Source organism: Pempheris klunzingeri, chromosome 12 (genome assembly GCF_042242105.1).
Source record: "Pempheris klunzingeri isolate RE-2024b chromosome 12, fPemKlu1.hap1, whole genome shotgun sequence".
In the NCBI taxonomy this organism is placed as follows: Eukaryota; Metazoa; Chordata; class Actinopteri; order Acropomatiformes; family Pempheridae; genus Pempheris; species Pempheris klunzingeri.
In genome coordinates, this window is record NC_092023.1 from 21532658 (window position 1) to 21558791 (window position 26134).

At 39.3% G+C, this 26134-nt stretch overlaps 1 protein-coding gene across 1 annotated transcript in view; it reads left to right on the forward strand.

Annotated features, from left to right (window-relative positions):
* The window catches only part of atp6v1ba (ATPase, H+ transporting, lysosomal, V1 subunit B, member a), a 33875-nt gene that overhangs the window by 6094 nt on the left and 1647 nt on the right, over window positions 1-26134 (forward strand). Inside the window, exons 2-13 of the mRNA XM_070841085.1 lie at window positions 8478-8533; window positions 8795-8893; window positions 9747-9840; window positions 10476-10553; window positions 11300-11439; window positions 15457-15558; window positions 17347-17444; window positions 17704-17827; window positions 20658-20808; window positions 21461-21543; window positions 23762-23866; window positions 24001-24130. Of these exons, the coding sequence (XP_070697186.1) occupies window positions 8478-8533; window positions 8795-8893; window positions 9747-9840; window positions 10476-10553; window positions 11300-11439; window positions 15457-15558; window positions 17347-17444; window positions 17704-17827; window positions 20658-20808; window positions 21461-21543; window positions 23762-23866; window positions 24001-24130 (1260 nt within the window). The remainder of the gene's footprint in view (window positions 1-8477; window positions 8534-8794; window positions 8894-9746; window positions 9841-10475; window positions 10554-11299; window positions 11440-15456; window positions 15559-17346; window positions 17445-17703; window positions 17828-20657; window positions 20809-21460; window positions 21544-23761; window positions 23867-24000; window positions 24131-26134) is intronic.

Sequence of the window (26134 nt, forward strand, 5' to 3'; positions counted from 1 at the left end):
TGCACTCTTCTCTCTAGTTTTCAAGATCCATGTTGTTGTCCATCTAATTGGCTATGAAGAACTTTGTTTGTCTGCCTACTGGAAGCATAGCTTTTAGGAAAGTGAAAGCAGGTTTTTGTTCATGTTTTACCGTCACAACATAGTGTCAATCACTGGTCAACACTGAATCTGCAGGAGCTGTTCCTTTGGCGAAGTTCCCTAACATTTTTCATGATAATCAATTTAAGTTCAAGAGTTTCACTTTTTAGAGTTTTTTTTTCTTGTAAGGTGACTTACAACAACCTGTAGAGCTGCGTTTATGTTTTTTGTTTAATGCATTTCGCCATTTTTGTTGTAATTTTACTGTTGCTGTTTTTCACAGACAGTCTCTGGCACAAAAGACAAGATGACAGCTCCATGTGTAAACCCTGTACCACTGTTGTCAGAGGCACATGCAGGAAATGTTTTAATTTTTTTTGCTGAAGGTCACTTGAGTTTCATTCAAGCCAGAATTGGTGAGATAATAAAGATATTGTAATAGATTAGATATTGGGAAAAAATGAACATAATTTTACAGCATTTTGCATCTTGTAGTCTGCAAACGATTCACTTTTGTTATGCTGGAACACAACATGACCCTAGGTTTTCAACTTGTAAGCCCCGCCAAAAGACTAAGTTATAATTCAGAACTCCCTAATGATTTGGGTAGTTTTAATCACCCACTGCAGAACCCTTCTGTCCCGGGCCGTGCACAACCCATGCCACTTTGCAACATTTCCAGTCAGGATGATATCTATTGCTCCTCTGTAAAAGTTGACATGAACCTGGCATGGGAATTTTGCTTTCATACGTTTTCTTAAGATACACAGCTGTTTATGAGCTTTCTTAACCAGGGTGGAGATGTAAGGTTTCCATGACAGGGTTCCTGTGACGCCAATTCCGAGGAACCTAAAACCTGTTCACCTGCTCCACCTCAGCCCCACTGATGTAGACAGGAGTGTATGTCTTTGCCTCTTCTTTTCGAAAATCAAAGATCAACTCATTTTGGTTGTGCTGACAATGGGCAATAGGTTGTTCTCTGTGCGCCATTCCCTGCGTTGATTTCCTCCTGACATGAATTCTCATCATTGTTTGTAATATGGCTGATGATGGTGGAGCTTTCTCCCTGTTGGGGATTGCAGCTGTGGGTGTACAGCTTGAACACTGTCCTGGGGTGCTCTGATGTTCAACGCTAGAGAGGAGGAGGTGTGACCGACAGTCATTACTGCCTGGGTCAGTTATTTTGATGAAGTCAAATATCCACTTCAGTTGCTGAGTGTAGTACTCAAGCCCACAGTGCTAAGTTAACCAATCAGAGTCATGAGTGAGATTGTGTTGAATGCTGAGCTGAAATCAACAAACAGTCTTCTGATTTAGGTGTTGTTATTTTCAAGGTCTATGAAAGCTGAATAGAGGTGGTTGTTGTCAGTTAATGGAGTAGTATTTTCTTGGACAAGCTAGATAGTTAAAGTTTTCAAACCCATGTTTTTGGGTAACTGTTCCAGTTAGTTAGCTTTTTATGTCATTGCCTCACTGCCAAAATCTGCACTCCTCATCACTCACAAGTTGAGCCAAAGCTATTATAAGACTTGAGTTATTCAAATCCAGTGAGTATTTTCATCGTGGTAGTAGCGTTCTTGCCAGTGTTGTGTCTTGGCAATAGAATGACGTCTGACTACCAGTATGTATCCCTCCGTCACAGCTTAGCAAGGAAACACTGTTCCTGACAACACAAAGAGGTTTTTCCATTTGATCTGTCTAACTCTGACTGCTGAAGTCCATATTAGTGTTGACTGAACATTAGAATGCAATGCATTTGGGAGAAAAATGTAATATTCAAACTGTAATGACCTCTTTGTATTTTAGAAAACACTCCTATTGAAGTGGCTTGCCTTGTGGTTCAGCAGAGGGCACTCTGAAAATTCACTATCAGCTGCCCATTGCATGCATGTTGAAGCATTTTGGCTTCTTCCTCTTTAAAGATGACCAAAATGAAGGTTGTTTGAAACCACCACAAGTGAGAGGAGCAGTGTTAGTTGTACAACCTTGTCTGACTACAAACTTTTCTCTACACTCCTCCGCAGGAGCCTGACTCTCACAAAAAGGTTAATTATGTTATTTGAGAAAGTACAGTGTTGATATTGGTATATTGCACCTCCTACTGTTATGGAAAAGTAGTAATTCGATTATTAGTACGTTTGGAGTGTGTGTGTGTGTGTGTGTGTGTGTGTGTGTTGGGAGGTGGGGGGTGAGGGCTGGTTGTTGGTTTGAGGCAATTAGCGTTCCCATGTCCAGTGGGGCTGTGGGAATCCCTTGAAGTAGAGGCTAAGACGTGATTGTGAGGCTGCACATCACAGCAGCCACTGCTTTGTAGCGTTCATTAATTGTCAGAATGATGATGCGCCCCCATCTCCATCCCAGCTCCAACCTCCCCACCACCACCACCCTCCTCCTCTCCTCGAGTTCCCCCCTCTTTCAGCTGGGGAATTGAATTGTGTTGGAATGCTCTGTGCCTCTTTTCTCTGGCACTTGAATGGGCTCTTTAGTATTTCACACCAAGGTGTCCTTCAGGGTGCGAGGTCAGGCTACCAAAACAGCTTCTAGTGGCGGATTAGGACCAATTAACATCTTTGTACACAAAGGGCTCTGGCAGCTGAACAGGCTGCAGGGTGACCCACACTGCCGTTGCATGCCAAGCCAGGGGGCTGCTGCACTTGAGCTGAAGTAGCAAAAGAGGGGTGGAGAAAGTTTTCCAAACCTAATGGGAAATGTTGCTACTTCACACCTCATGAACATATAGCCCATTGAGCAATCGTTATCTTGTGAAATGAGAGAGCAAGCCACTTTTTTATCATCACAGTTACACATAAGAAGGGTACACATGAACTGTCCTGTTTTTTTCCCCCTCTTTCTTAGAACGATGGGCTACTATATAGGGCCAGGGTTAGGTCTTTAATCCCTCTCGAACTACCAATTCAAATATTATGCACACTTCAGACTTAGCGCCACCAAATAGCTGGTAAATTTGCAATAAAGAATCAGCCTGGAGAATCTACTGTATGCATTGCATGTTTTCCTCATTTCTTCAGGTCTGCCCCTTTTTATGTTAAAACGTACATTTGACACGGGCCTTATGGGTACTTAATAAACCCGTTAATCCCATTGGTGTTCCAAATAAACCCATTTCATGATTTGTTAATAAATGTATTGTGCATTAAAAGAATCTTGACAACACAAACTTGTGTTGCTAAAGTTACTAAACCTTCAACATGCCTTCTTTGGAATTTAGCCAAAAAAATTACTCCTCAGTTCTTATTTCAATAAGCATTGTCTTTTTGATGTGTCACTATCCTATGGTGTGCTTTTAGCATTTGTAATTTGTGAACATTTCTGGTCCAGCTAGCTGGTTGAAAGTGTGGAAAGGTGTGAAGACCAACTCACTGAAAGAGAAATATTTTGCAGGTTCAGTGCTAATGTTATATGGATTGTAAATGAGTTAATTTAGGATTTACAGTTTCATAATAATTTCATTTGATTTTAAAATGTTAATCACACATAATGAATTCTACTCCATAACTTTTTCTCAAAAATGAGAGATTTTGTGTCTTGCTGTACAGATGGTATACTTTTATCATTGTGGGTGTGAACTGTAGTTCTTTTGTATTTTAGTCATCTCAAACTAAAGCTCATCTGAGAAGTAAAGATTAAGACAGGAGTGGTAAAATGTAGACATTTCCAGAATTAATTGGCCTATGCAATGTCACTGATATAAATGTGGGTATTAATTATCTGAATTGTAGAGCTGATTCAACAGGTAAAGTAAAAATTAGGGAGGCAAATGGTTCAAAGTTCAAAAGGGAGAAAATCCCCATGGCAGGACATTGAAGTGGGCTTCAACGAACATCAGTGAATTTATGGTTAAAGGACAGTAATATTGACAAATGTGATTGCTTAATAATACAAAGTCACTTATAATGTTATTTATGTAATGGACATCTTCATTTGAAGAAACATTACACAGCAAAGTTGCAAATGAGCTTATATGTTACAATGGGCTTATAATAGGAGCACTTACCTTAGAGCCTGTCAGTTACAGGAATATTGCCAATGTTAAAGTTTGACAGTTAAAAAGATCCAATAGATACATAGTATAATATCTTATTATATTTATTGTTTTTACATAAGACCTTTCTGATAAAGATGTCTTAGTTAGTAGTTAGTTTAGTTTTTTAAAGAACTCTGACCAACATACAGTATGTAGCCTGCTGAGAGGGGTATTAAGGAGTATTTAAAACACAATCAATGTCTTAACAAGGTGTAGGTAAGGTTACTCAAAGTTTAGGTGTTTAATATTATGTAGACAAACCTATGCAGGCCTGGAGGACAGTGTATATTTATAGAGACCAGCTGCAAAGACTAGCGTTCAGAAAAATTGCAATTTGCTGTTTTCCTCCAGTTGTTCAGACATAAACAGGGTTTTAGAATCAGACAACAACACATGGGTGCAGTATTAATGTGTCCACATGCTTTGCCTGTAAAGTGTACAGACATTTTGATTATCTGTTCCATCAACTGTTAATGTTAAGTTTCAGTTTCACCTGATTTCAAACAGCAATTGCTACGCCATTGAGCGGCCATTTTGCACTCACGTTTACCATTTTTAAGGGAGAAATCCAGGGGATGTCAACACACCTTTCTCACTGACAATTGAAAGCGAGGGGCTGCTCTAAGTCTGTAACTACAAAGGTAAATGAGGCAGGTTAAGGGAAAATGTCCATCACAAAATAGCTGGATATTTCCTTGAAACTTGTCTTTGTCCAAAAAAGAAAATGTTTATGTTTTTTTTTTTAGCTTTATGTTATGTTTCTGATGTGATTTTGTGCTTGTCAAATATAGCTTGATGTTCAAGGTGAATTAGGGTAGTCAAAATTACTTTAAATTTCATCACTGTCACCAAATATCTGCCATTAAGATGTACTAGACTTATGGATTTCTGAGAGGCTCCTTTGTTATTATGAAGCCCAATTTTCCCTGCATCATTATTATTATCAACATTACCCTTCAGTAAGTAGCCATATGTATCTCTTTTGAGACTCGTGGGCAATTTGTAGGCTAAGTGTAGCTGTTATGTCCTTTTCTAAACATGGCCAACACGGACAAGCTGCTATTTGTAAGGGGGGAAGGGGTTGGCCACCAAAATACAAAAAAAGATGTTGTGGTCATTTGATAAAATTTTATAAAAGCTTGTTTTTGCAAAGGGCATGTCTGGGTGAGGGGAGGTGTTTGAGGTTTAAGTACAAAGATGTCAGTCATTGTAATGATAATACCAATAATTATAATAATCCTTAATAATTCTTGAAGCAGGTTAGAAGCGGTGGTCTGATCTTCACCAGAGAAAGGCAGTCAATAGTTGACTTGTATTTTATGTAGGACAAGTGTACTTTAAGTTGCTCCCCAGAAGTGTGAATTCATTAGACCTGTAAATTGTAGCACCATATGTAACTTTTTATGTTTTACATTCTGCTGTGTGGCTACATAGTTGAAATTGATCTCTTTAGTACGGTATAACCAATATGGCAAAATCTGATGATTGACAAAAGCATATTGTCTGAATAATGAGGACCAAAAGCAATTAATTCAATAATCTCACTGTGGTGTTGATTTAGCTATTCAGAAGTCAGAATGAAAGTAAGATTTTCCCAGCTCCTGCTTCAATAGACCCTGGCTGATATTGTCGTTCATCACAGATGTATTGGCATGTAACGTATGTTCAAGTTGAGAAATAACAAGAAATGCAGCACAGAAACATCAAAGCGATGTTTGATGATGTTTTTGATAATACAAATGTATGCAGTTGAAAAGCAGTATTTGATTCATATGGACAAACAGACCATTTGAGTAAAACTGTATGTCTTGTCACGATATTAGTATAATTATTAAACTATATTCTGATTCAATAACTTCCTTCCTGCGTCTCACTGGCAAATGAGGAAAGCAAAGGTTATCTTTAAACTGCACCCACCCACCCCCACTGCAGAGCAAGGTCTTGTTGAACAAATGGAGAAATGTGTGCAAATGACGATCTGGGCCGGAGGCAGGAACTGAGATAAATAATGAGTAAAACTCATTTTATGTTGGAGAGGAAAATGTATTTTTTTTTTTGTATCACTGGTGCCCTTGGTTTTTATCATCACACTTGAGCCATCTTTTCTCCTGCTCTCTCAATAGTCTCTGCCCCACCCTCCCACCACCCTCATCCACTCCACCCTCAACACATACACACATCCAGAGACACACACCGCCTGTCTGGCTAATAGAGGGTGAAATGCAGGTGTGTGGGAAATGGCTCCAATACTGTAGTGCATTGACAGGTTATTTTGTTGGCCTCTGCCTAATTAGTGGCATAGTGGATGCACCCCACTAAGCTTTAGTGCTTTATGTTCGTACTAGTCTGCTCTAATTTCCTTGCGCCTTTGATATCAGCCCTGAGATTGACGGTTTGCACATAAAGAGGAACACCAGACCACGATAGAAAACCCTGTGGAAACAATGCCGCCACCTTCAGTCCTCTACCCCCACCCCCTTCAGTCCCATGTCTTTGCATTTTACCCCCCAGGTCTGCAGATGTAAAAGAGAGATGGTGAGGGGGGGGCGTCAGTGGATTTCTTGCAAATTCAACATAAATTGCCTTCCATGTCAGCAGACTGAACGATATTGCTTCATTCAGAGAAAGGAAAATATCAGGTCCAGACCCTTTGCTCCTCTGTTTGTCTCCACTGGGGAGCTTCTGATGGTTACCAGGCAGTTATCACTCCAGTAATCCATTACAGCTGTCTTTTTGTTTTGCAGTGGGCCTGAGCGTAAGATTGCTATTCAGAAGAGAGACTGGACCTGTTGAAACATTGCCTGTATTTTGATTATTAAGCTATTCTTCTGCTGAGACATATTTGTTCTAATCAACAACTGCTTAGATGGTAATGCTAATTGTTTGCTAACGTACGTCAAGGCGAGGAAGGTCTGTTATGTTTCTTGCTCAAAGGATGGAATGTAAACAGGACATTTATAGTTTTCATAATGTCATAATATTGTGTTTTATGTGGCACTTGTATATTTTTTTATGTGCTGTACAAAAGAGACCTTGAAATTCCAAGAAAAAGCCTTTCTTGGTAAAGATATCTACCCTCTTGGTTTGGTGCTAATTGTGCTTCCATTGGTTCATGTGTTTCATGGCAATAGTTTGGTGTGAGGTAGAAAAATATAGAACCTCCCTCGTACTGGATTTTTTAAAGCCCATACTGATGTTTGAGAGTTAAAACATCAGGTAAAAAACATCAGCCAATACTAATGTTTCAACTCCTCACCACCAAAATGAATCACAAATGGGATCACTTTAAACTCAGATGCTATCTGTTTTTGTGATCATTTAAAATAAAAAAATTAAATTAAATTAAAAAGTAAACTGTGCAGATTTGACTGTATAAATAGTTGTTTTGGCTGTGTTTCCAGCTCTAGTGTGTACTTGTACAAAGGCCCCTCCATGGCCATGGGTCACTAACAAGCTTAGGCTATACATTCTTGTGGCACTGGTCCATTCTATGTAGTTATTCCTATAAAGATAAACCTTAAATACAATAAATAATAATGGAATGGAAGAAATTAGTTTTTAACTTTCGTGCACCTTAACCTGCACCACCACTGTCAGTGGAAGTTGCATTTTAACTGACTGGAATAACAGAGTAATAGTTTGCTGTGAACGTTGTTGTGGCAGGTGCTGTATGAAGTATTGTCACATCAAATCTGTGTCACATTCATTTTGAACAACCTGTTTAATTAGTCTAATTTCTGTAAATGCTGTTCTGTGATTCAGTCAGTGCTGAGTTGTTTGGCAACATTTCTATCAACATCTACTGTGCATTTAGCATAAAATGACCTCTACATTATGTGATGGAGATGAGAGGGCTTTAAGCATAAATGTAGATGCAAATTGCTCTTAAATTTCATTGATTATTAAGTATAAAGCAGCTGATGTTCAGGGAAATGGCAATGGGCAATACTTGTGGTGACATATTTGATGTGTTCTTTTAGTACGCCTTGCTGCTGTTATTATGGTTTAATGTTTGAGAAGGCCATAGGCTATTTCCACTAACCTTCAGTACTAACTCCGTGCCTGTGTAATTGTAGTCGCCATATGTGAACAAGTGAATTTCATGCATCTTTACCTGACATTTGCCTGCTTTTGACATTTGGGCCTGCAAGTGCATGAAAGCTGTTTACATCTTAGTGTGAAAGGTCAGCTTGTGATTATTAACAGTGTTGGCTGTAAGGAAGGCAACTTCTACCAATGTTGATTGGTGGCTTTCAGCTGCACAAAGAAATTGGAATATTGTGAGTCATTTCCCTGTCTTTTTGCTTGCTGAAATAAAGCAATAACTTAACTATGGAACTCTCTTCCCTTTCAGCATATTCCACTGTGTCAGGTGTAAATGGACCCCTTGTGATCCTGGATAATGTGAAGGTGAGGCTGCCAAGAAGTTCTGTTCGTATTCTACACATCCATGAATGAATTTTCATATAACTATAACTCATTCATTTGTAGTGGAAATCCATTTTGAGGATGTATTAATGAGGTTGGGATCTTCAGCACTACCTTCAACAAACTGTAGAAGTTTTGTCAGATCCGTTTTCATATGTAAACTCATATTTGCAGATGTACTCTTGTATTAATGATAAAATGTCATTTTCAGGCAGCTGTAGTGAAACTGTGTTGACTTTCCAGTTCCCCAGATATGCTGAGATTGTTCACCTTACCCTGCCGGATGGCACCAAAAGGAGTGGACAGGTTCTGGAGGTGATCGGAAGCAAGGCTGTTGTCCAGGTGAGAAACAGAATCCATACTTGCTAACCAGCTGGCAACTTTTGCACCTATCATGTGAGAGTCGTTATATCCTGAAAAGTCCCTTCTCTGTATATTTATGCAGGAAGTATATGCACAATCAGAGAAACATTATGGATTTTATGGCTTGCTATGAAATTTAGTACAGACATTCATGTTCCCCAGAGGATTCTCCTGACTTTTCCTCCAGTGCCACCCACAGGTTGACATTTGTTTAACAAAATGAAATGTTTCACCAACTATTTGATTGCACTGGAATGTACAACTGGTATTAAAGGTCCTTAGAGGGCACATTGTAATCACTTTGGTGATACCCAGACTTTTCCTCTAGTTCCTCCAAGAGGTTGGTTTCTTTTTTTTTTTAGTTCTCCATTGAAATATTCTTACAACTATTTGGTTGATTGCTATAAAATTTGGTTCGCACATTCATGAACCCCAGACAATGAATTTCAGTGATTTTGGTTTCCTGAATTGAGTTTGTCCACTACTTTGGTTTATTGCCAAATACTTGGACAACTCCAGTTATCAGCTGTTGTCGTATTAAGTTGTATTAAGCTCCAATTGGCAAATGTTTCGATGAAAACATGTCAATAGTGAACATGGTAATAATATTATAATAATAATAATATGGTAGCATTGTCATTGTAAGCTTGTTAGTATGCTGATATGAGCATGAAGCTCCAGAACAACCTCACAGATGTGCGAGGGGCACGGTAGGCTCTTAGTCTTGCTTTGAGTTCTAGCTCATAATATGGACCTTTTAACTCACAGTGGCAGAGAAACTGTCTTGAGACTTTGTTTATCTCAATGTTTTGTCATGTCTGTGTTTGTTCAGGTGTTTGAGGGAACATCAGGCATCGATGCCAAGAAAACGGCTTGCGAGTTCACTGGTGACATCCTGCGTACCCCAGTGTCAGAGGACATGCTGGGTATAATCAACCTGATTTCTTATTGCATGCTTAGTCCAAATGTACTGGTAACACTCTGCTCTATTATCTCTGATTAGTCTACAGTTCAGGTTGCGTTTACAGCTGCACAGTTCCTTTCATCCTTCTATCTTTGTAACACAATGGAAATTCTAAAGCATGTTGAAGTGTTATACTGAATTTCCCTTCAATATGCTTATATTACTTAAGTTTTCAATCAACTCAGTTAATGGTAAAAGCAAAACAGCACTGAATCAAACCATTTTTCTGAATGTTCTTGAATGTCTCAATCAGTATGATTATCTCAGTACAGCACAAGGTTACATATATTTGAATAGCAGTAGAAAGTAAACCTGCTTTTGTTTTTGAAGTGTCATTAATCACATCCATGAATTTATAATTGCTTGTACCTGTTACTTGTAGATTCGAGAAGAGCCATCAGAGCCACTTTTATCTGTTTAGAGACTCACACGAAACAGAAAAGATCAGATGTAGTTGGAAGTGTCATCTAATTCAGTTAATTTTATCTGTGTTTCTTAGTAATTATCTTTCAGTTTTACTTTCAGATAAAGCAAATAGTTGTTTATTTATCAGGTGATAGACCACTTGGCTCAATGGAGAAAATCATCTTCTTTCAGGGCGTGTGTTCAATGGCTCAGGCAAACCCATTGACCGTGGACCAAGTGTTCTGGCTGAGGACTACCTCGACATCATGGGTATGACCTCAACAACTTGTTGTTTTCTACAATTTCAAAGCCAAATGGGTGCCTTTTTACTAGGGTTAGGGTTGGGGTTAGAACAAACTCTCATCAATGTAAAAGAAACAACGTTTGCAATTTTACAGATTAACATTCATCAAATGTTTAATCGGCAGGTCATTAAATTACAAAAAATATGGAATATGAGAATTAGGTAACTTCTTTCATAAAGATACAGCTCAATAAAAAAGCTTCCTTTGTTTTTTTGAGCTTTGTGAGAAATGTTGTTTCATCTGTGATGATGTTTCAACCACTTAGAGAAACAATCAGCGAATCTAATGTAGGTAACAAATGTAACCAATCATTTTTTGCAGGATTTAAGAATGTGGATATCATCTGCATACACAGAGTACTTGCTACCTAGCTACATTCAAATTCAAAGGTGGATGAGTTAAAATGAGCGGGTCTAAAAGACAGATAAAACAAATAAGAACAAATACCCCACCCTACAATAGAAATTGGCTAAAATAAACACAATGTCATGCTAAATGAGAAACAAAATGACAGGTTAGTATAGTTAGTTAGTGTCAGGCTATTGAATCTATGGTATTTTGCTTACAGTCACACCACACGTCGAATTTTGCCGTTTCCATCAAACTTTTTCTAATACAATATTTCAAAATGCGCATAAAATGTGCAAACAGGATGATGTAAACAGGGCTGTTGTTTCTTTTGGGATGTTTAGCTGTTTCTGTGTTTTTCAGGTCAGCCCATCAATCCTCAGTGCCGAATCTACCCAGAGGAGATGATTCAGACTGGCATCTCAGCCATAGATGGCATGAACAGCATTGCCAGAGGGCAGAAGATCCCGATTTTTTCTGCTGCTGGGCTGCCCCACAATGAGGTGAGACCTCCAATCCAGTTAGTTTCATCAGGGGCTGAAACAATCCTTACCTGCATTCTAGAATATTTTCTAAATGCAAGGAAATTAATATCAGAAGTTGCTTTTCCCTAATAATCCCAAATTAATAGTTGATGTTGTAGTAAAAGAGAGGCTTCCAACTCAGTACTGGAGTGACCGAATAAATCAATGATAATGTTATTCATCAAAATTCTTAGTTAAAGGGGATCTTTGCCAAATTCACACATCAAACTGTGTTTCCAGCACTAGTTGACGAGACTGCTGCATATGTGAAAAAGTTGTATAAAATCTTTAGTATCTCCAGAGGGAACTGGAGCTGAAGACCACAATTTTGGACGTGAAAAAAATCCGTTAGTGTGTAAGGAGTATTATAGGAGTGCAATGCTAACATGAGTGAAGGACTCTGTAAATGTAATCTTTGGTTTGCATTACAGTGTGAATTTGGTAGTCAGGCAGTAGTCAGGGATGTCTTTGTACTGTGATGGCACAGCCACTGTGGATTTAGATCACAGCAAATGTCTTGTGAAAACATCAAATGTTAATTGTCATTATGCAGTTATACTCAACAGTTGTGCAACTACAAGCTGTAATCCATTATATAGAGCGGTCAGCGATGGTTCTTTGAGAGTATTCCAAGCACACACATTGTTATCGGACATAATTGCATGAAAATTTCAATATTTCTTTACAAAATCATTCCTCAGTTGTCTCAATGCATTATTTTGCCAATATGTAAATGAAATGTAATCCGTCTAATTTTTCTCTTGATAATCATTTCTCCAAACTGGCAACAAACTCAGCTACTTAGATATTCCTGAAACTAAGTGGGTGTATGCCAAGATCTGCCAAGGTTAAGAAAGAACCTCTATGCTCCAGTAACAATGTATCTTCAATGAAATAAAAATATTTTAAGTGATATTTGAAGTGCCAAAATCTAAAGATAAAAACTTTTGAATAATTTAGTTTTCTTTGTCTGTGACAGTCTTACAAAGGAAATGTTGTCCGTCGATGACTCAGGTCATTCACGAGTTACCCATTTTCCTTATTGTCACATGACACTCACAAGTTTTAGTTCTGCTTTCTTTCCAGGGTCTTTGATCATAATGGAATTTTATGACTCAGTTGTCCATAAATATTAGACAAGCGTCTTGCTTATTGCCTGAATATCGCATGTGCTCTGAAAAATGTTGTCTTGCCCACATGTACTATAAATAACAGCAATATTAAAAACACACAAGAAAGTGGGATTTGAACCTGTTAAAGAAAGCAAAACTTTGTATAGCATTCACTGTTCTCTGGCTTTTGCTCCAGCGTTTGTTTTAGTCATTAAGACAGACCACTGTGCAGCACATAAAGCTTTGTTGTGGCTTAGTGGAAATTAAACCAACAAGATCAGGTCAATCTTAAAGAAGGTGAGTGATCTGTTATTTTCAGCTAGGTGGATGTTTTTGTTACAATACTCTAGTTTAAGCTTTGGAAATAGTCCCAAGGTAAGACATTTTTATTTCATCAATTAACTAGATTGAAATAAACAATGGCAACAAAGATAACTCCATTGTATTTGGCCAAACAGTATTGATGGATTCAGTCTATTGAAGCACTCCAGCACAATTGAGGCGGAGGCTGTTCTTGATGCTCTTCAGCTGAAAAAAAAAGAAACCAATGCTGACCCTTGTATTCTTCTTTTCGCTCTTACAGTCCTTTACACATCACCGCTCAGGGACGAGATTTAATGCTTTTACTGTCTGACAATGGGAAACTATGGTGGGACAATAGCATTGTATTGCTTTGTGTATTTTGGGAGATGTTTTAATATCCATGAAAACCTTATGTTTTTGGCGCTAAAAACTTAATAATAGCACCTTGACACAGGGAACAAGACTATGTTTAAACTTTAGTGACAATCAGTTGTTTCCCTCCCTCCTCCTAAGAAGTCAAAGTTTCTGTGTGTAATGATAATTATGAGAATAAAATGTTTTTGGTTGGGAATCTTGAGATGAAACTCAAGTGTTGATTTCACAATTTCACAGCTTTTCTTTGCAGGTAGTGGTTCTCCCTCCATGAGGGGACTAACTAAACTTATGGAAATTAGTTATAATATTTAATATAATATAAGTAATATGTAATTATCTTCATGTTGTTCTCTTACAAAGTATATTTTAGATTTTACCATTTTCTTCTCTTGGACAAATATAAATACACAATTTTGGGAAGTTGTAAAATATTCTGTAACTTATGGAGAATTTTGAAATGAAGGAGAAAAACCTGACTTGTTGAGTAAATGGTAGTAAGTGAGGGTTTTTTTTTTTTTTTACAGACAGATAAATGAAACTGATTGCACAGCTTTTTTTATTAACTAATGACTGTGTCCCCCCAGTCCCCTCAGCTCTACAAAGCATTTTAATCTCTTTAAACTCATTGTTTTGGTTTTTACAGCCTGCAACTTTACTGATATGGTTCAGCAAACTAATTTCCAGCAACATCAGGCAGCTGTTACATCGGTGTATGCTACCTGCTTGGCACCAAGCAGCAGACAGACAAAGTTAGAGGCCAGCTGGTGAACATGGTTAAGTACTTAGATGCTAAAGAGCCAGGTGTTTCAGCCAAGGAGAGTGAATACATTAATTAATGGACACAAACACAACTTTAAATGTATGCTTATGTTACTCAGTGTCTTTTGGAGGTGTAAATAGGCAGGCGTTTGCTAACAATTTCATCATAACAGTTTAATGGTATTATCGGTTTCTTTAATCAGTGATTGAGTCAATCCGCACTTTGAAAATGCATGATCCAAAAGGTTGCACTGTACAATCAGCCAAACAAACATGGACGTGTGGTAACTGCCTCATGATGACCCACTTGTCATGCCATGGTGTGAAAACTTGTTGGCTCGTTGTTTCATTAAGCACGTGTCACAGAGGTCACACATGTGGGGGGTTCAGCTATGGACCAGGTGCCTGGACTCAGGGTGCATGGAGAGGTCAGGCTGGATCAACACAGTGGCCATGACATAATGTGAAAAGCGTGAAATTCCTCTTTCATTCCACAAATTCATGAAGTATCATTCAAACTCTTCACTCTGCTTAATTTATTAGTTTGATTAAAGAAATTGGCCTTTTTGCTAACTAACTCCATGAAAAGACCAAAACCAACAATTAATTCATTAACTCAAGTATTAACTGTGTAAATGGTAAATAGACTCCAAACCCACTGGTTTCTACTGAAGCTGTCTGTCTTTTAGTTTGATTTTGAAATAAAGCTCAATAGTTCCCTTAAACAGCTGGGTAGCAAGCACTACTCAGACTACATCCAAAGCCTGATATATCTTTGTCTTCTGTGTCACAGAGCTCCCTTCTAGCCCAAAAACTATTAAAACACGTCAGTGTTGCACTGGGTTCTTTTTTTTTTAACCAGGAACACACTAGTTTTTTGACCTAGTCCTTCATTCACAGTCCTTATCCCTCAAATCCTCACAAGAGCACCATTCTTATATTTCTGAATGTAGACCTACACTATTTGAAGCAAGTAGCCTGTGGAAAGTAGGTTTCACCTGTTATTTCAGTGTGTCAGGTAAATGATCCTAGTAGTTCATATTTTGTGGTGCCTTTCTAATTTTCAGATTGTAACTGCAGGTTATGAACATTAATTAGGCTACCACTAAAAGCTATAGTGTGTCTGCATTCATCCAGTAAAAGATGATTACAGATCTCAATGGAATTGTTGAGTTTTAGTTATTCGTAACCTTAGGTATTTGGAAGTGTTTCGATTTGATAAGGGCTTCAAAGGGATTCGGTAAATGGACATTATTATGGCTTCAACATGAATCAAATCCTGTCTAACTGTCATACAATGTCAAACAGAAGTGGAAACCTAACACTAACACTCTCTTGCTGTATGTATTGCTTCTATAAGTTGACATTTGTAATCCTTTTTAAAGACCGTTTATGTCGACCTTGAGGCCTTTTGACTGTCTAAATCGTGATGTTGTCTTGCTCCCAGATTGCTGCCCAGATCTGTCGTCAGGCTGGCCTGGTGCAGAAGTCCAAGGATGTGATGGATTACAGCGCTGAGAACTTTGCCATTGTCTTTGCAGCCATGGGGGTAAGCGGGCAAACTGCAGCATTCAGCGGATGCTTCTTCAAATCCCCGCCCCACCCCCAATTGTAATTCTAATCCCCCTCTTAACCCCAACGTGACACCCTTTTCTTTCTCGCCCTTTATTCACCAGGTGCCAGGTGATTTAACCTTTAAGTCCCTCATGTTACTTCTGCACCTCTGAGCAGATCCCCCAGCCATGTAGACAGGTTACTAATTCAGCAGGTCCTTTAACACGGTCAGCCCCCACAGTATCAAGTTCTCTCGTCCTCAGCTGCTCCCTCTGCCTGCTGTAATGTTCCGATTGTGACGGGCTGACCTCTACCACACACACACACTTGCTTCACTTGCTAAATGTTAATCCTTCCCTCTTCGGCTTCTCCACCTATTCACATCCCATTGTAGTCAGTCCAGCAGGAGAGTTGAAAAGCAGTGTTAGTGGGGATTTGTACAAGTCAACACAGAGATATACATTCATATGAACACTCAAAGGACATATTACACACTCACATACAGTGCATCTGTTTAATGATAAAAAAAAGTTAAAACACAATACAAAACAAATGTTTACTCAGACCTCTGTTGGGCCAAGAGGTCCTATTGAATGACTCCTGATTCAGTTTGAAAAGTATTTTTAGGTTTTGTCTTGTCACATACAACTTTTGTCCAAAGAAAAGTATATGTGAGTTTTAGTATATTTAGTTTTAGTCAGTTTTTGACAGTAACTCTGGACATGATGCTGATCTTTGCCAAAAAAAACAACAACATATTGTAAAGTTTTAGTTGAAACCATTGATTTAGTTTATCAACAAAAAAATCCCGTCATGAATAACACTACACATACATGTGACTGGCAAAATGTAGGATTTAAAAAATGGATTTAGAGACTAATACAGACCAAAACAACTAAAAAGGTTAAGAAAAGAACAATAAAAGAGAAGTAGTTAAGACAATGACAGTTGAATAATAAAACATAACACAAGCAGTAAAAATAAGAATTGAAAATAAGATTGTTAAATACCACACACAGTAGATTATACCAAAATACTAAAATGTTAAATGGAATAAAATGAATAATAATGGCACTAATAAATGAAATGAGTATAGATGATAAAACCAGAAGATTATAAAACACCACATAATAGCCTGATTTAAATAGATCGTTTGAATATTAATTTTTTCAACTGCTCAGAGGAATTTTTTAAGTTTATCTTAAAACATTGCGCATTTAAGACAGTCTTAGAAAAACAATGTGAACCTATCATGCAGGGCTTCAACAGCTCCCCTTGAACTCCACCGTTTCCCCCTGAGGAGGCCATAGACTGTATAAAATAAGTGGGTGTTGCCTATGGGTCTGAAAAGTAAAGCCAATGCGCAAGTGCCTGCATTCTTTCTAATGGCCCACAGGGGCGACTCCACCGGCTCCAAAAAGAAGTCTGGCTGTATGGAAGTCTATGAGTGAAGGAGCCTATTTCTCACTTGATTTATTACCTCAGCTTCAAGTACATTTTGGCCCCATTTAAATTAAAATTGTCATCCATGAAATCAAAATGGCATTGCCTATATCTTGAGGCTTCAAAACGGCAGTCCACAAACCACTGGATGACGACACGATGGTTCTGTTCACTTCTTTTATACAGGCGTCAGGAGAGGCGTGCCTCACAGTTTGACAGATACATGAGTATGAGTGTTACATATTCGATCTATGCCAAGTCTTTAGTCGAAATGGTTCATGATCTTGATCATGATCTACAGTGCCTCAGTGTCAATGAACTTGTAACATTTGTCTCTCAGGTCAACATGGAAACTGCTCGCTTCTTCAAATCTGATTTTGAGGAGAATGGCTCTATGGACAACGTCTGCCTCTTCCTGAACCTGGCTAATGACCCCACGTAAGTTTCTGTCAGAAATGAACTCAACAAGTAAAACCAGTACCTGAACCAGGAGATCCCAGTTTTTATGTGTTTTGCTTAGCTTTTGATTCTGGATAATGCTCTATAAACCAACTGTTACATTTGTTGACTTCATATTTTCAAATGTAAAAAGTAGGACCAGCGTTCAGAATAGATTTAAAAGCTAAATTAAGATGGCAACTTTTTATGTGTACAGTAAAATAACTATAATAAGTGACTTTTTTCGATGACCAATCAGCATCGAGCGTATCATCACCCCTCGCCTGGCGCTGACCTCAGCAGAGTATCTGGCCTACCAGTGTGAGAAACACGTGCTGGTCATCCTGACGGATATGAGCTCCTACGCCGAGGCTCTGAGAGAGGTACGATATCAGGTCGATGTGTCTCAGACACACTGGCTACACTGTTCAGACTTCCACATGAACCGTCTGGCACGTTTGTTCTAAACATAAGCAGTAAATGGTCTATATTTGTGTAGCACTTTTCTAGTCTTTTTGACATTTCAAAGCACTTTTACATTACGTCCACATTCACCCATTCACACATCACTCATATCTTGTAATCCAAATCATGATCTTTTCCTAAACCTAACCAAGTAATTTTGGTGCCTAAACCTTACCAAACTGTGAGCGAAAGCTAATGATAATAAAAGAACACCGAAATATCTAAGTTCCCTCAGTCTACAAAGAAATGAATGTAATTTACTGTTGGTCTCCCGCAGGAGGCCATGTGAACTGGGTTCTTCCGGGGATAAGATAGGATTTTTTTCGTCCTTGATTCTGCTGGGTGTGAATAGTGGCTATCTGGCTATTTGCAGCTGGATGCGAATAGACACTCCTTTAATTTAACCAGATTCATCCCATTTAGATCAATGATCTGTTTTATGAGGTAGACCTGCTCAAGAATAGTAGCAACACATAGAAACTACAAAGATTTGAGCTACGTTAACCTAATCAAATGAAATATTTGCATTTGGGCAACCTGGGTTCAATAGATTTCACCATAGCTTTGATGTCATTTAGGGTTACTATGTTTTAAAGTTTAAGATCAGACTGTAGACTTTTCCATGCAGTAGGTGTAGAAAACCAAAAAGCTTTCTATCCAAATTCAGTTTGGACTTTCTTTTTATATCATTTGAACTACAAGTATAGCTGCCTTATTGTCACTGTTCTATTATTTTAAAATAGTGTGCAATCAGTGCATGTGCAGTACATTCCATGTTATTTTGAGGTGGTATAGTACATACTAATATAAATTCTCTGCAGCATTAGCACAGAGGTGATAGACTCACTAAAGCCTTGCGCTCCTTGCTGAAAGGGAGGATAATGTGTCCTTCATTCTTGTAGGAAATACCTCAACTTCATTATTGTCCGCTTGGCTTTAAAAGGAAATGCCCCTCCCCCTACCCTCCTGTCTCCTTGTGGTGAGGAGTCGGGTCCTCTCAACTCACTCCCTTGTGTCAGCGTAATAATCCTTTTATGTTGTACAGTTTGCTGTCTCAATGTGCTGGCAGCACAATGCAGGTTTTTAAATGGTGCGTGTGTTTTCCCTTCTTGCATTTGCTGTCCATAACCTTGGCACATGTACGTCGCACCAATAGTCAGCTAAGACTCAGGCAGCGTGATGGGTGTTTCATCGTGCACAAACAGCCAGGAGGACATTAACATTTAACTTCTGATCCCATTCACACGTGTGAAGGTTGAGTTTTGCATTGAATCTACAGTTTACAAGTGTTTAGCCTGCCCATCAACCTTTGAATCCAAGGATGAATGGGATGCATTTTCTTTCCCTATTACTATGAATTCACTTGACTCCAGGAACAAGGATTTGCTTTTGGTCATTTTTGTGAAGGGCGTGAAAAGAGAATGGCAACATTTTCAACCAGCTGTTTGCCTATTGTGAAAGATACTGAAGGAGTTACCATCACTTGACTCTCCAGCAAGTAAATGGCTATAGATTTTTTGTTTATGAGGAAGATTTTAGCAGAAAAGCATAGTAAGATTTATTCTTACTTGAGATAAAGAAAATATTTCTTTGGTTTGAAATGAACAACTACTGCACCCCAAAGTTCATTCGGCAATCAAAGTCTTTAGGACTTCACAACTGCACTAGTCTAGGTGAAAGTTGTTCCTTGTAATGAATAACCAATAGCAATCTGATCCTTCACCAAGCCCTGCAACTGTTGCATATTGATATGCCTGTGTAAATGTCCATTCTTGCCTAGTATTGTTGCCCGAAACTTGAAATGTTTTGCAATACCCTGCCGCAAAAAACAGTGCAGTACCCCATTTCCCTAGTACTGATACTTCTCTTTTAAGCACGCTTTCACAGTGACAGAATCAGAGAAGTGGCCAAAAATACAAATGCTGTAGCTGACTGTCCACAGCTTGTTGGCAAAGCAGACATGCGTAGCCAAAAGGCAGACACCACAGAACCTGTCTGTAAGAAATGTTTTAAAGAGCATCTTGACGACCACCTGGTGAGAATTCGACACCTGTAGTGTCTCGCCCATATGCCAGTTCATCTGCCATTTGTGCTTTTTCTCACACAACTTGTGAATTAAGTTGCTCCTCACTCTTAACCTCACTTCTGCTTTCATTGCTAGTAACAAAAAGTTACTACTGATCCAGTAGTTTGTCACTTATCCTTTCATTAGTGGCTAACAAGAGCTAACAAACATAGTGTTTAATTCTTTACATGCTTTTTGGTTTTGAAAACACTGAAAACTAGTTTGTTTTACTGCTCACAGTATCTCAGTAAATCTGTGTATGCTAGGTGTCGCTCAGTGTGCACTGCTTTGTCGTGTTTCTAAGCTACTGGACCTTTGTTTGGAGAGGTTTAGCTGCAGTTTGTCTAAGCTCTACAGAGCTTCTTAGCCTCTTTTTAGCATGTTTTTCAGAGATAAAAGGAGATTGAATTGGACTTTTTCATTAAGTGGACACGAACACCACACCATACTAATGTTGCTCTGTGTCTGCTGGACTTTGTTGACAGTAATTTGCCGTAATTGTATAATGTGATAATCCCTCCCTTATATTTTCAGCTTGTTCTGGAAGCCAAACAGCTGATGAATGCTGCTTTAAAATGTTTCAAACTTGATGAAAACATAAAGAGAAATAAAATGTAAATGCATGTATAGCTTGTTCTGCATCATTCCCGTTCGTCATTCTGTCACCCTCCCGCTCACCACAGGTCTCTGCCGCCCGAGAGGAAGTGCCAGGGCGTCGAGGCTTCCCTGGGTACATGTACACTGATCTGGCTACCATCTATGAACGTGCCGGCAGAGTGGAGGGCAGAAACGGCTCCATCACCCAGATCCCCATTCTCACCATGCCCAATGATGGTGAGCGAAGCAGCAATGGAACCAATGCTGTCTGTGCTTTAAGATGGACCAAAATGACCTTGTCACAACTGTCAACCTTCTATGGGACACAGAATTATGAACATATGCATTTTATGCATGTTAATAATGTTTTACTTAGTGTCGCCGAGACCACTGTGGGTATGCAGAATATGCCTTTCCTATTTTCTGTCCTTAAATGCCAAAATCTCTCAGCAAGTCATTGTTTGAATTACTAGAGTAGACATCTCAAATGGACTGAGAAGACATGTTTGATGTCTGCAGTTACCATAGCAACACGTATGAAGAGCCTACTCTTATCTAGTCAAACAGGAGTCCCCCATTACAGCATCACAGGGAGGTGATTGTGTTGGCTTTTACTTAACACCGCTGGTGTTCCCAAGGGCTCTCAGGCTCTTGATTTAGAGTAAAGGTCTTTAAAATGGGAAGCTAACAGAAATTCTGTCTATTTCTGTCTTATGTTTGACATTATTCCTGCAAATCAGTGAGTCATTTGAACAGTGTCTCAGTTGTAGGTAAACTCAACTGAGGCATTATATGTCATGTTTAACATTATTTGTACAGTAGTGTGGAACAAATACGAAATTATTTGTTGGACGTGTTGTGATTAAATCCATTTTTGTGCCTCTAATAGACATCACCCATCCAATTCCTGATCTGACTGGATACATCACAGAGGGTCAGGTCTACGTTGACCGACAGCTGCACAACAGACAGGTATTCATCCGCTATTACTTTTAAAACAACATTCATCCAACCTGGGGCACTCATCCTTGGGTTCGATGGTCCCAGTGTAAACTTTGATTCCAAATTCCACATGTTGTATTGGTCTATTTTGTGTGCATTCATATACCATATATGCATGGCGTGATTACAGCTCTGGTTTTGGTAGTTTAACTAGGGGAAAACAATGTACTCAAAATCAGGCATTTTAGAATCGGTCCAGTTGTTTGCCAGCAGCCGCGAAATACAATGGCTGTAATGTCGTCCTTAAGAGGAACTGTGTCCGATCCAACTATGTTTAATAAGTGCCTGTATTTGCCACTGACAGATTCAGATTGTTATTCTAAGCATCTGATGACTTATGGAAATGACCCTTACAGAGATGGACCCTTTTGTTTTAGATTAAGATCCCTTTTGTTTAACCAGAAACGGCAGTTATATTGCTATCTTCAAAACCGCCACACTCCATTAAATAAAGAACAATTATTTTACCTCACAGAACACAGGAATTTATAGTTTGCTGCTGCCTCAATCAGTTAGTTTGTTTGTTAGGGTTATAGGTTTAGTTTGAACCCTTTTAAACAAGCCCTGTGTTCAGCAAGGTAAAAGGACTGTTTTTGTCAGTGGAGTCTGGTAGCTTTGAAGAGACTGAACCAAAAGGATCTTACTGCTTTATCTCAGTAGGGATCCTTTCCAGACACTTAGAATAATAACATGAGCCTGTCAGTGGAAATAACAAGCACATGTGGACGTACTCTGGTGGATGCAATTGCTCTCAAGCATTAACGTTAGGTTGCAACCATTGCAGTCTGTTTCGTGGCAGGTGATTCACTGGACCAACTCCAAAATCCTTCTGCATCTATTAGTCATTTATACACCAAAATATGTACATTTAGGGCGCATGTTTAAAGATACAAGAATTACCCCTTAACATAAGAGACCTCAGTCTGCAGCACAGTTCAATAAAGTTCACTGAAAAAACTAAGAATCAGACTGTATGTAAACAGGGTTTCTATACAGGCTTTCAACACACTGTAAATATCTGTATATGAATGGATAGAGGAGATTCTCAGTGTCCCAGAAAGAGAAAGAGCCATGTTGATACATTCCAAGGTTACTGATGTCAAACATTGTCAACAGTATATTGATGGTACAGCACAAAAGTCACTTCTCCTATAATTATTTGTCTTGCTTCAAGTTTGGTGTAAATCATGCTCAAGTTTTGGAACTATAGTACCCATAATGCTTTGGGAGATATAAACAGGAAGTATAATGCTTCTATGGAGTCAGTGGGTTACCTGTTTCTTTTACTTCATGCCTTATTAGCAATTTTTCAAATTAGCACAGCTAAAAGTGCGTAAAATTAGCAATGAGCAGCTCCTGCTTGCAGTGTAACCATGGAAGTGCAACTATCACCGGATTACTTTGATACTAAAGACAACTCAATAACCTGATGATTCCCGGGGAAGTTCTGGGGTTACAAAGAATGTCATTTTTATTATTTCTAAGTGGATATATTGCCATTTATTCACAACTAACTCCAGACATAATTCTAGCCCCCGGAAATGTAAGTCTAAAAATCTGTGTGTTCAGATGTGCCTGAGAAGATGTAGCCTACAGTAACTACCTTAATTTCCTCCATGTGCTGTGTGTCACAGCCACCGGTGCAGCTCCAACAGTTAATGCCGTACTCGTCATACTACACATTTTAACCACTCTACTCTTAGATGTCACCAGTAAGGTCAGCTGACATACATTGACCCATTCAGATCGGCCACCTACTTGATTTGACCTGTGTCACTGTGTGAACCTATGCTCCATGTGATATTTCTCTCTGGAGAAAGAAAATAAAACAATCTGAATCTATGAATGTCTATACTCAGGATAGGCCTAAACTGTGCTAACCTCAGCCAGTCTTGTTAGAAATATTGGGGATGCAGGAACAAAATAATTTACATATTTTCCTTACTGAAAATGTTGAAATCATTAAACATAAAGCTTGTTAGCCAAGTCGTTCTTTTCTCATTGTTGTTTCTCTATGAAAATACCAATGACTAGAGTGAAAAATGGAGTGCAGTGCTCGGGGAGGACTTATCTCACTACACAAACATGGTTCCTGTCATTACATTGTTTGTTTTAACTGTCAGACTTACAATGAAATAGTTTAGCATCAACAATACATGCATCAGACAGTCTCCTATTTGTCTTTCAGATCTACCCACCCATCAATGTGTTGCCCTCACTGTCCCGTCTGATGAAGTCAGCCATCGGCGAGGGGATGACGAGGAAGGACCATGCTGATGTTTCAAACCAGCTGGTAACCAATCTTCCTCATCTTGTTACCTGGATCCAATGTTTTTCCCTCTGAATAAAAAAAGATAATTAACTAAATATATTTGAATACAATTCTTCTGTAACTATCTTATTAATAACGTCTCCTCTTGCCTCCAGTATGCCTGTTATGCCATCGGCAAGGACGTCCAAGCCATGAAGGCTGTGGTGGGAGAAGAGGCTCTCACTTCTGATGATCTGCTCTACCTTGAGTTCCTGCAGAAGTTTGAGAAGAACTTCATCGCTCAGGGTGAGACGTCGCTAAAGGAACTGTTCACACATGGTCAACTTTATTTCCATGTATTACCTACAGAGATAGTATGCCCATAGCATTCATAATAGTGAGGACAGAAGCTGTCTCCTCTCTTTATCTGCTCTCTACAGTGACGCTCAGTGGCTCTTAGGCCTGTTTATGATGCAGTTCTCTTGCACCGTCTAAATGACCTTACTTTACTAAAAACATGTTTGCATTGCAGTCATTACATTTTATTGCACTTCTCTCAAGTAGGCCTATTCACTGTTAATGCCTAGGCTAATTGACTTTGATTGTAGATACTAGCCATTGTGCGACACATGGTTTTAGTTAATCCTCAAAGTAAAACAGAGGTCTTATTATCTCATAGAGAGAAAAACCAGTAGGTGGTGGTTTGAAATAACAAGGAAACTAACAGTGGGAACAGTTCTTCAGTGTGTCTTTGCTCGTCTATTGCTGTATATTGCTTTGAAAATGGTGGCTGAAGTGGCATTTGCACTGCGTATCTGAGTTTGTCCCTGGAAAATATTGATGTGTATAGGTTCCTTCTTTGTTGCATACCTGACCATTTCTTTCGATCTCTTTTCTTGAAAGTGACAAGTTCAGTGTTGAGATGGTTTAAACTTCTTGGTTGATATGGTACATACAGAGCTATATTTCCTCTTTTGAACACTGATGGATTCCACGGGGAATAGTCGTCATAGCAAGATGAAATAGGAAATGGAGAGAGAAATATTCTTTTATTTTATTTTTTCCCCTCCAGCTCTCGATAATATCCAATTTCAGCACAGAAACCTCCAGTTAATAGATAATATATGAATAATAATAGCACGACTAATGTCGGTAAAAAGTGTCGGCTGCTGACGATCAGCAGCAGTGATTCATGAAGCCAGAGAACCAGGACCAGGATCCACAGGAACCAGAGAACCACAGCAGGAGAACCAGGACCAGGATCCACAGGAACCAGAGAACCACAGCAGGAGAACCAGGACCAGGATCCACGGGAACCTGATAACCACAGCAGGAGAACCAGGTCCAGGATCCACGGGAACCAGAGAACCACAGCAGGAGAACCAGGACCAGGATCCATGGGAACCTGAGAACCACAGCAGGAGAACCAGGACCAGGATCCACGGGAACCTGAGAACCACAGCAGGAGAACCAGGACCAGGATCCATGGGAACATGAGAACCACAGCAGGAGAACCAGGACCAGGATCCACAGGAACCTGAGAACCACAGCAGGAGAACCAGGACCAGGATCCACAGGAACCTGAGACATGAGAAAAGCACAGAAAGGCTCCGGGGAAGATACCAAGTTAGTAACAGACATTAAAGAGACATGAAGCATCAGGATGGAGAGGAAGAGGAGGAGAGAGGAGCCCAGTGCATCATGGGAGTCCCTCGGCAGTCTAGGCCTATAGCATCACAACTAGGGGCTGGTCCAAGGCCTGATCCAGCCCTGAACTATAGGCTTTATCAAAAAGGAAGGTTTTTAGTCTACTCTTAAATGTAGAGGGGGTGTCTGCCCCCCGAACCCAAACTGGAAGGAGATTCCACAGGAGAGGAGCCTGATAGCTGAAAGCTCTGGCTCCATCATTACTTTAGAGGACTTTAGGAACCACCAGTAGGCCTGCATTCTGGGAGCACAGTGCTCTAGTGGGGTAGTACGGTACTATGAGGTCTTTCAGATATGATGGAGCCTGACCATTAAGAGCCTTGTAGGTGAGGTGAAGGATTTTAAACTCTATTCTAGATTTTACTGGAAGCCAATGAAGAGAAGCCAGTACAGGAGAAATATGGTCTCTTCTCTTAGTTCTCATCAGAACACGAGCAGCAGCGTTCTGGACCAGTGACAAATGTGAGGACTTCATCATCATAGACAAGATGGGCCTGATTTTAGCAATATTACGTGGATGGAATAAGGCAGTTTTGGAAATGTGTTTTAATGTCATGTCTGGAAAGCCATAGACCACTTGGTGTTAGTTACAAGTATATAAAT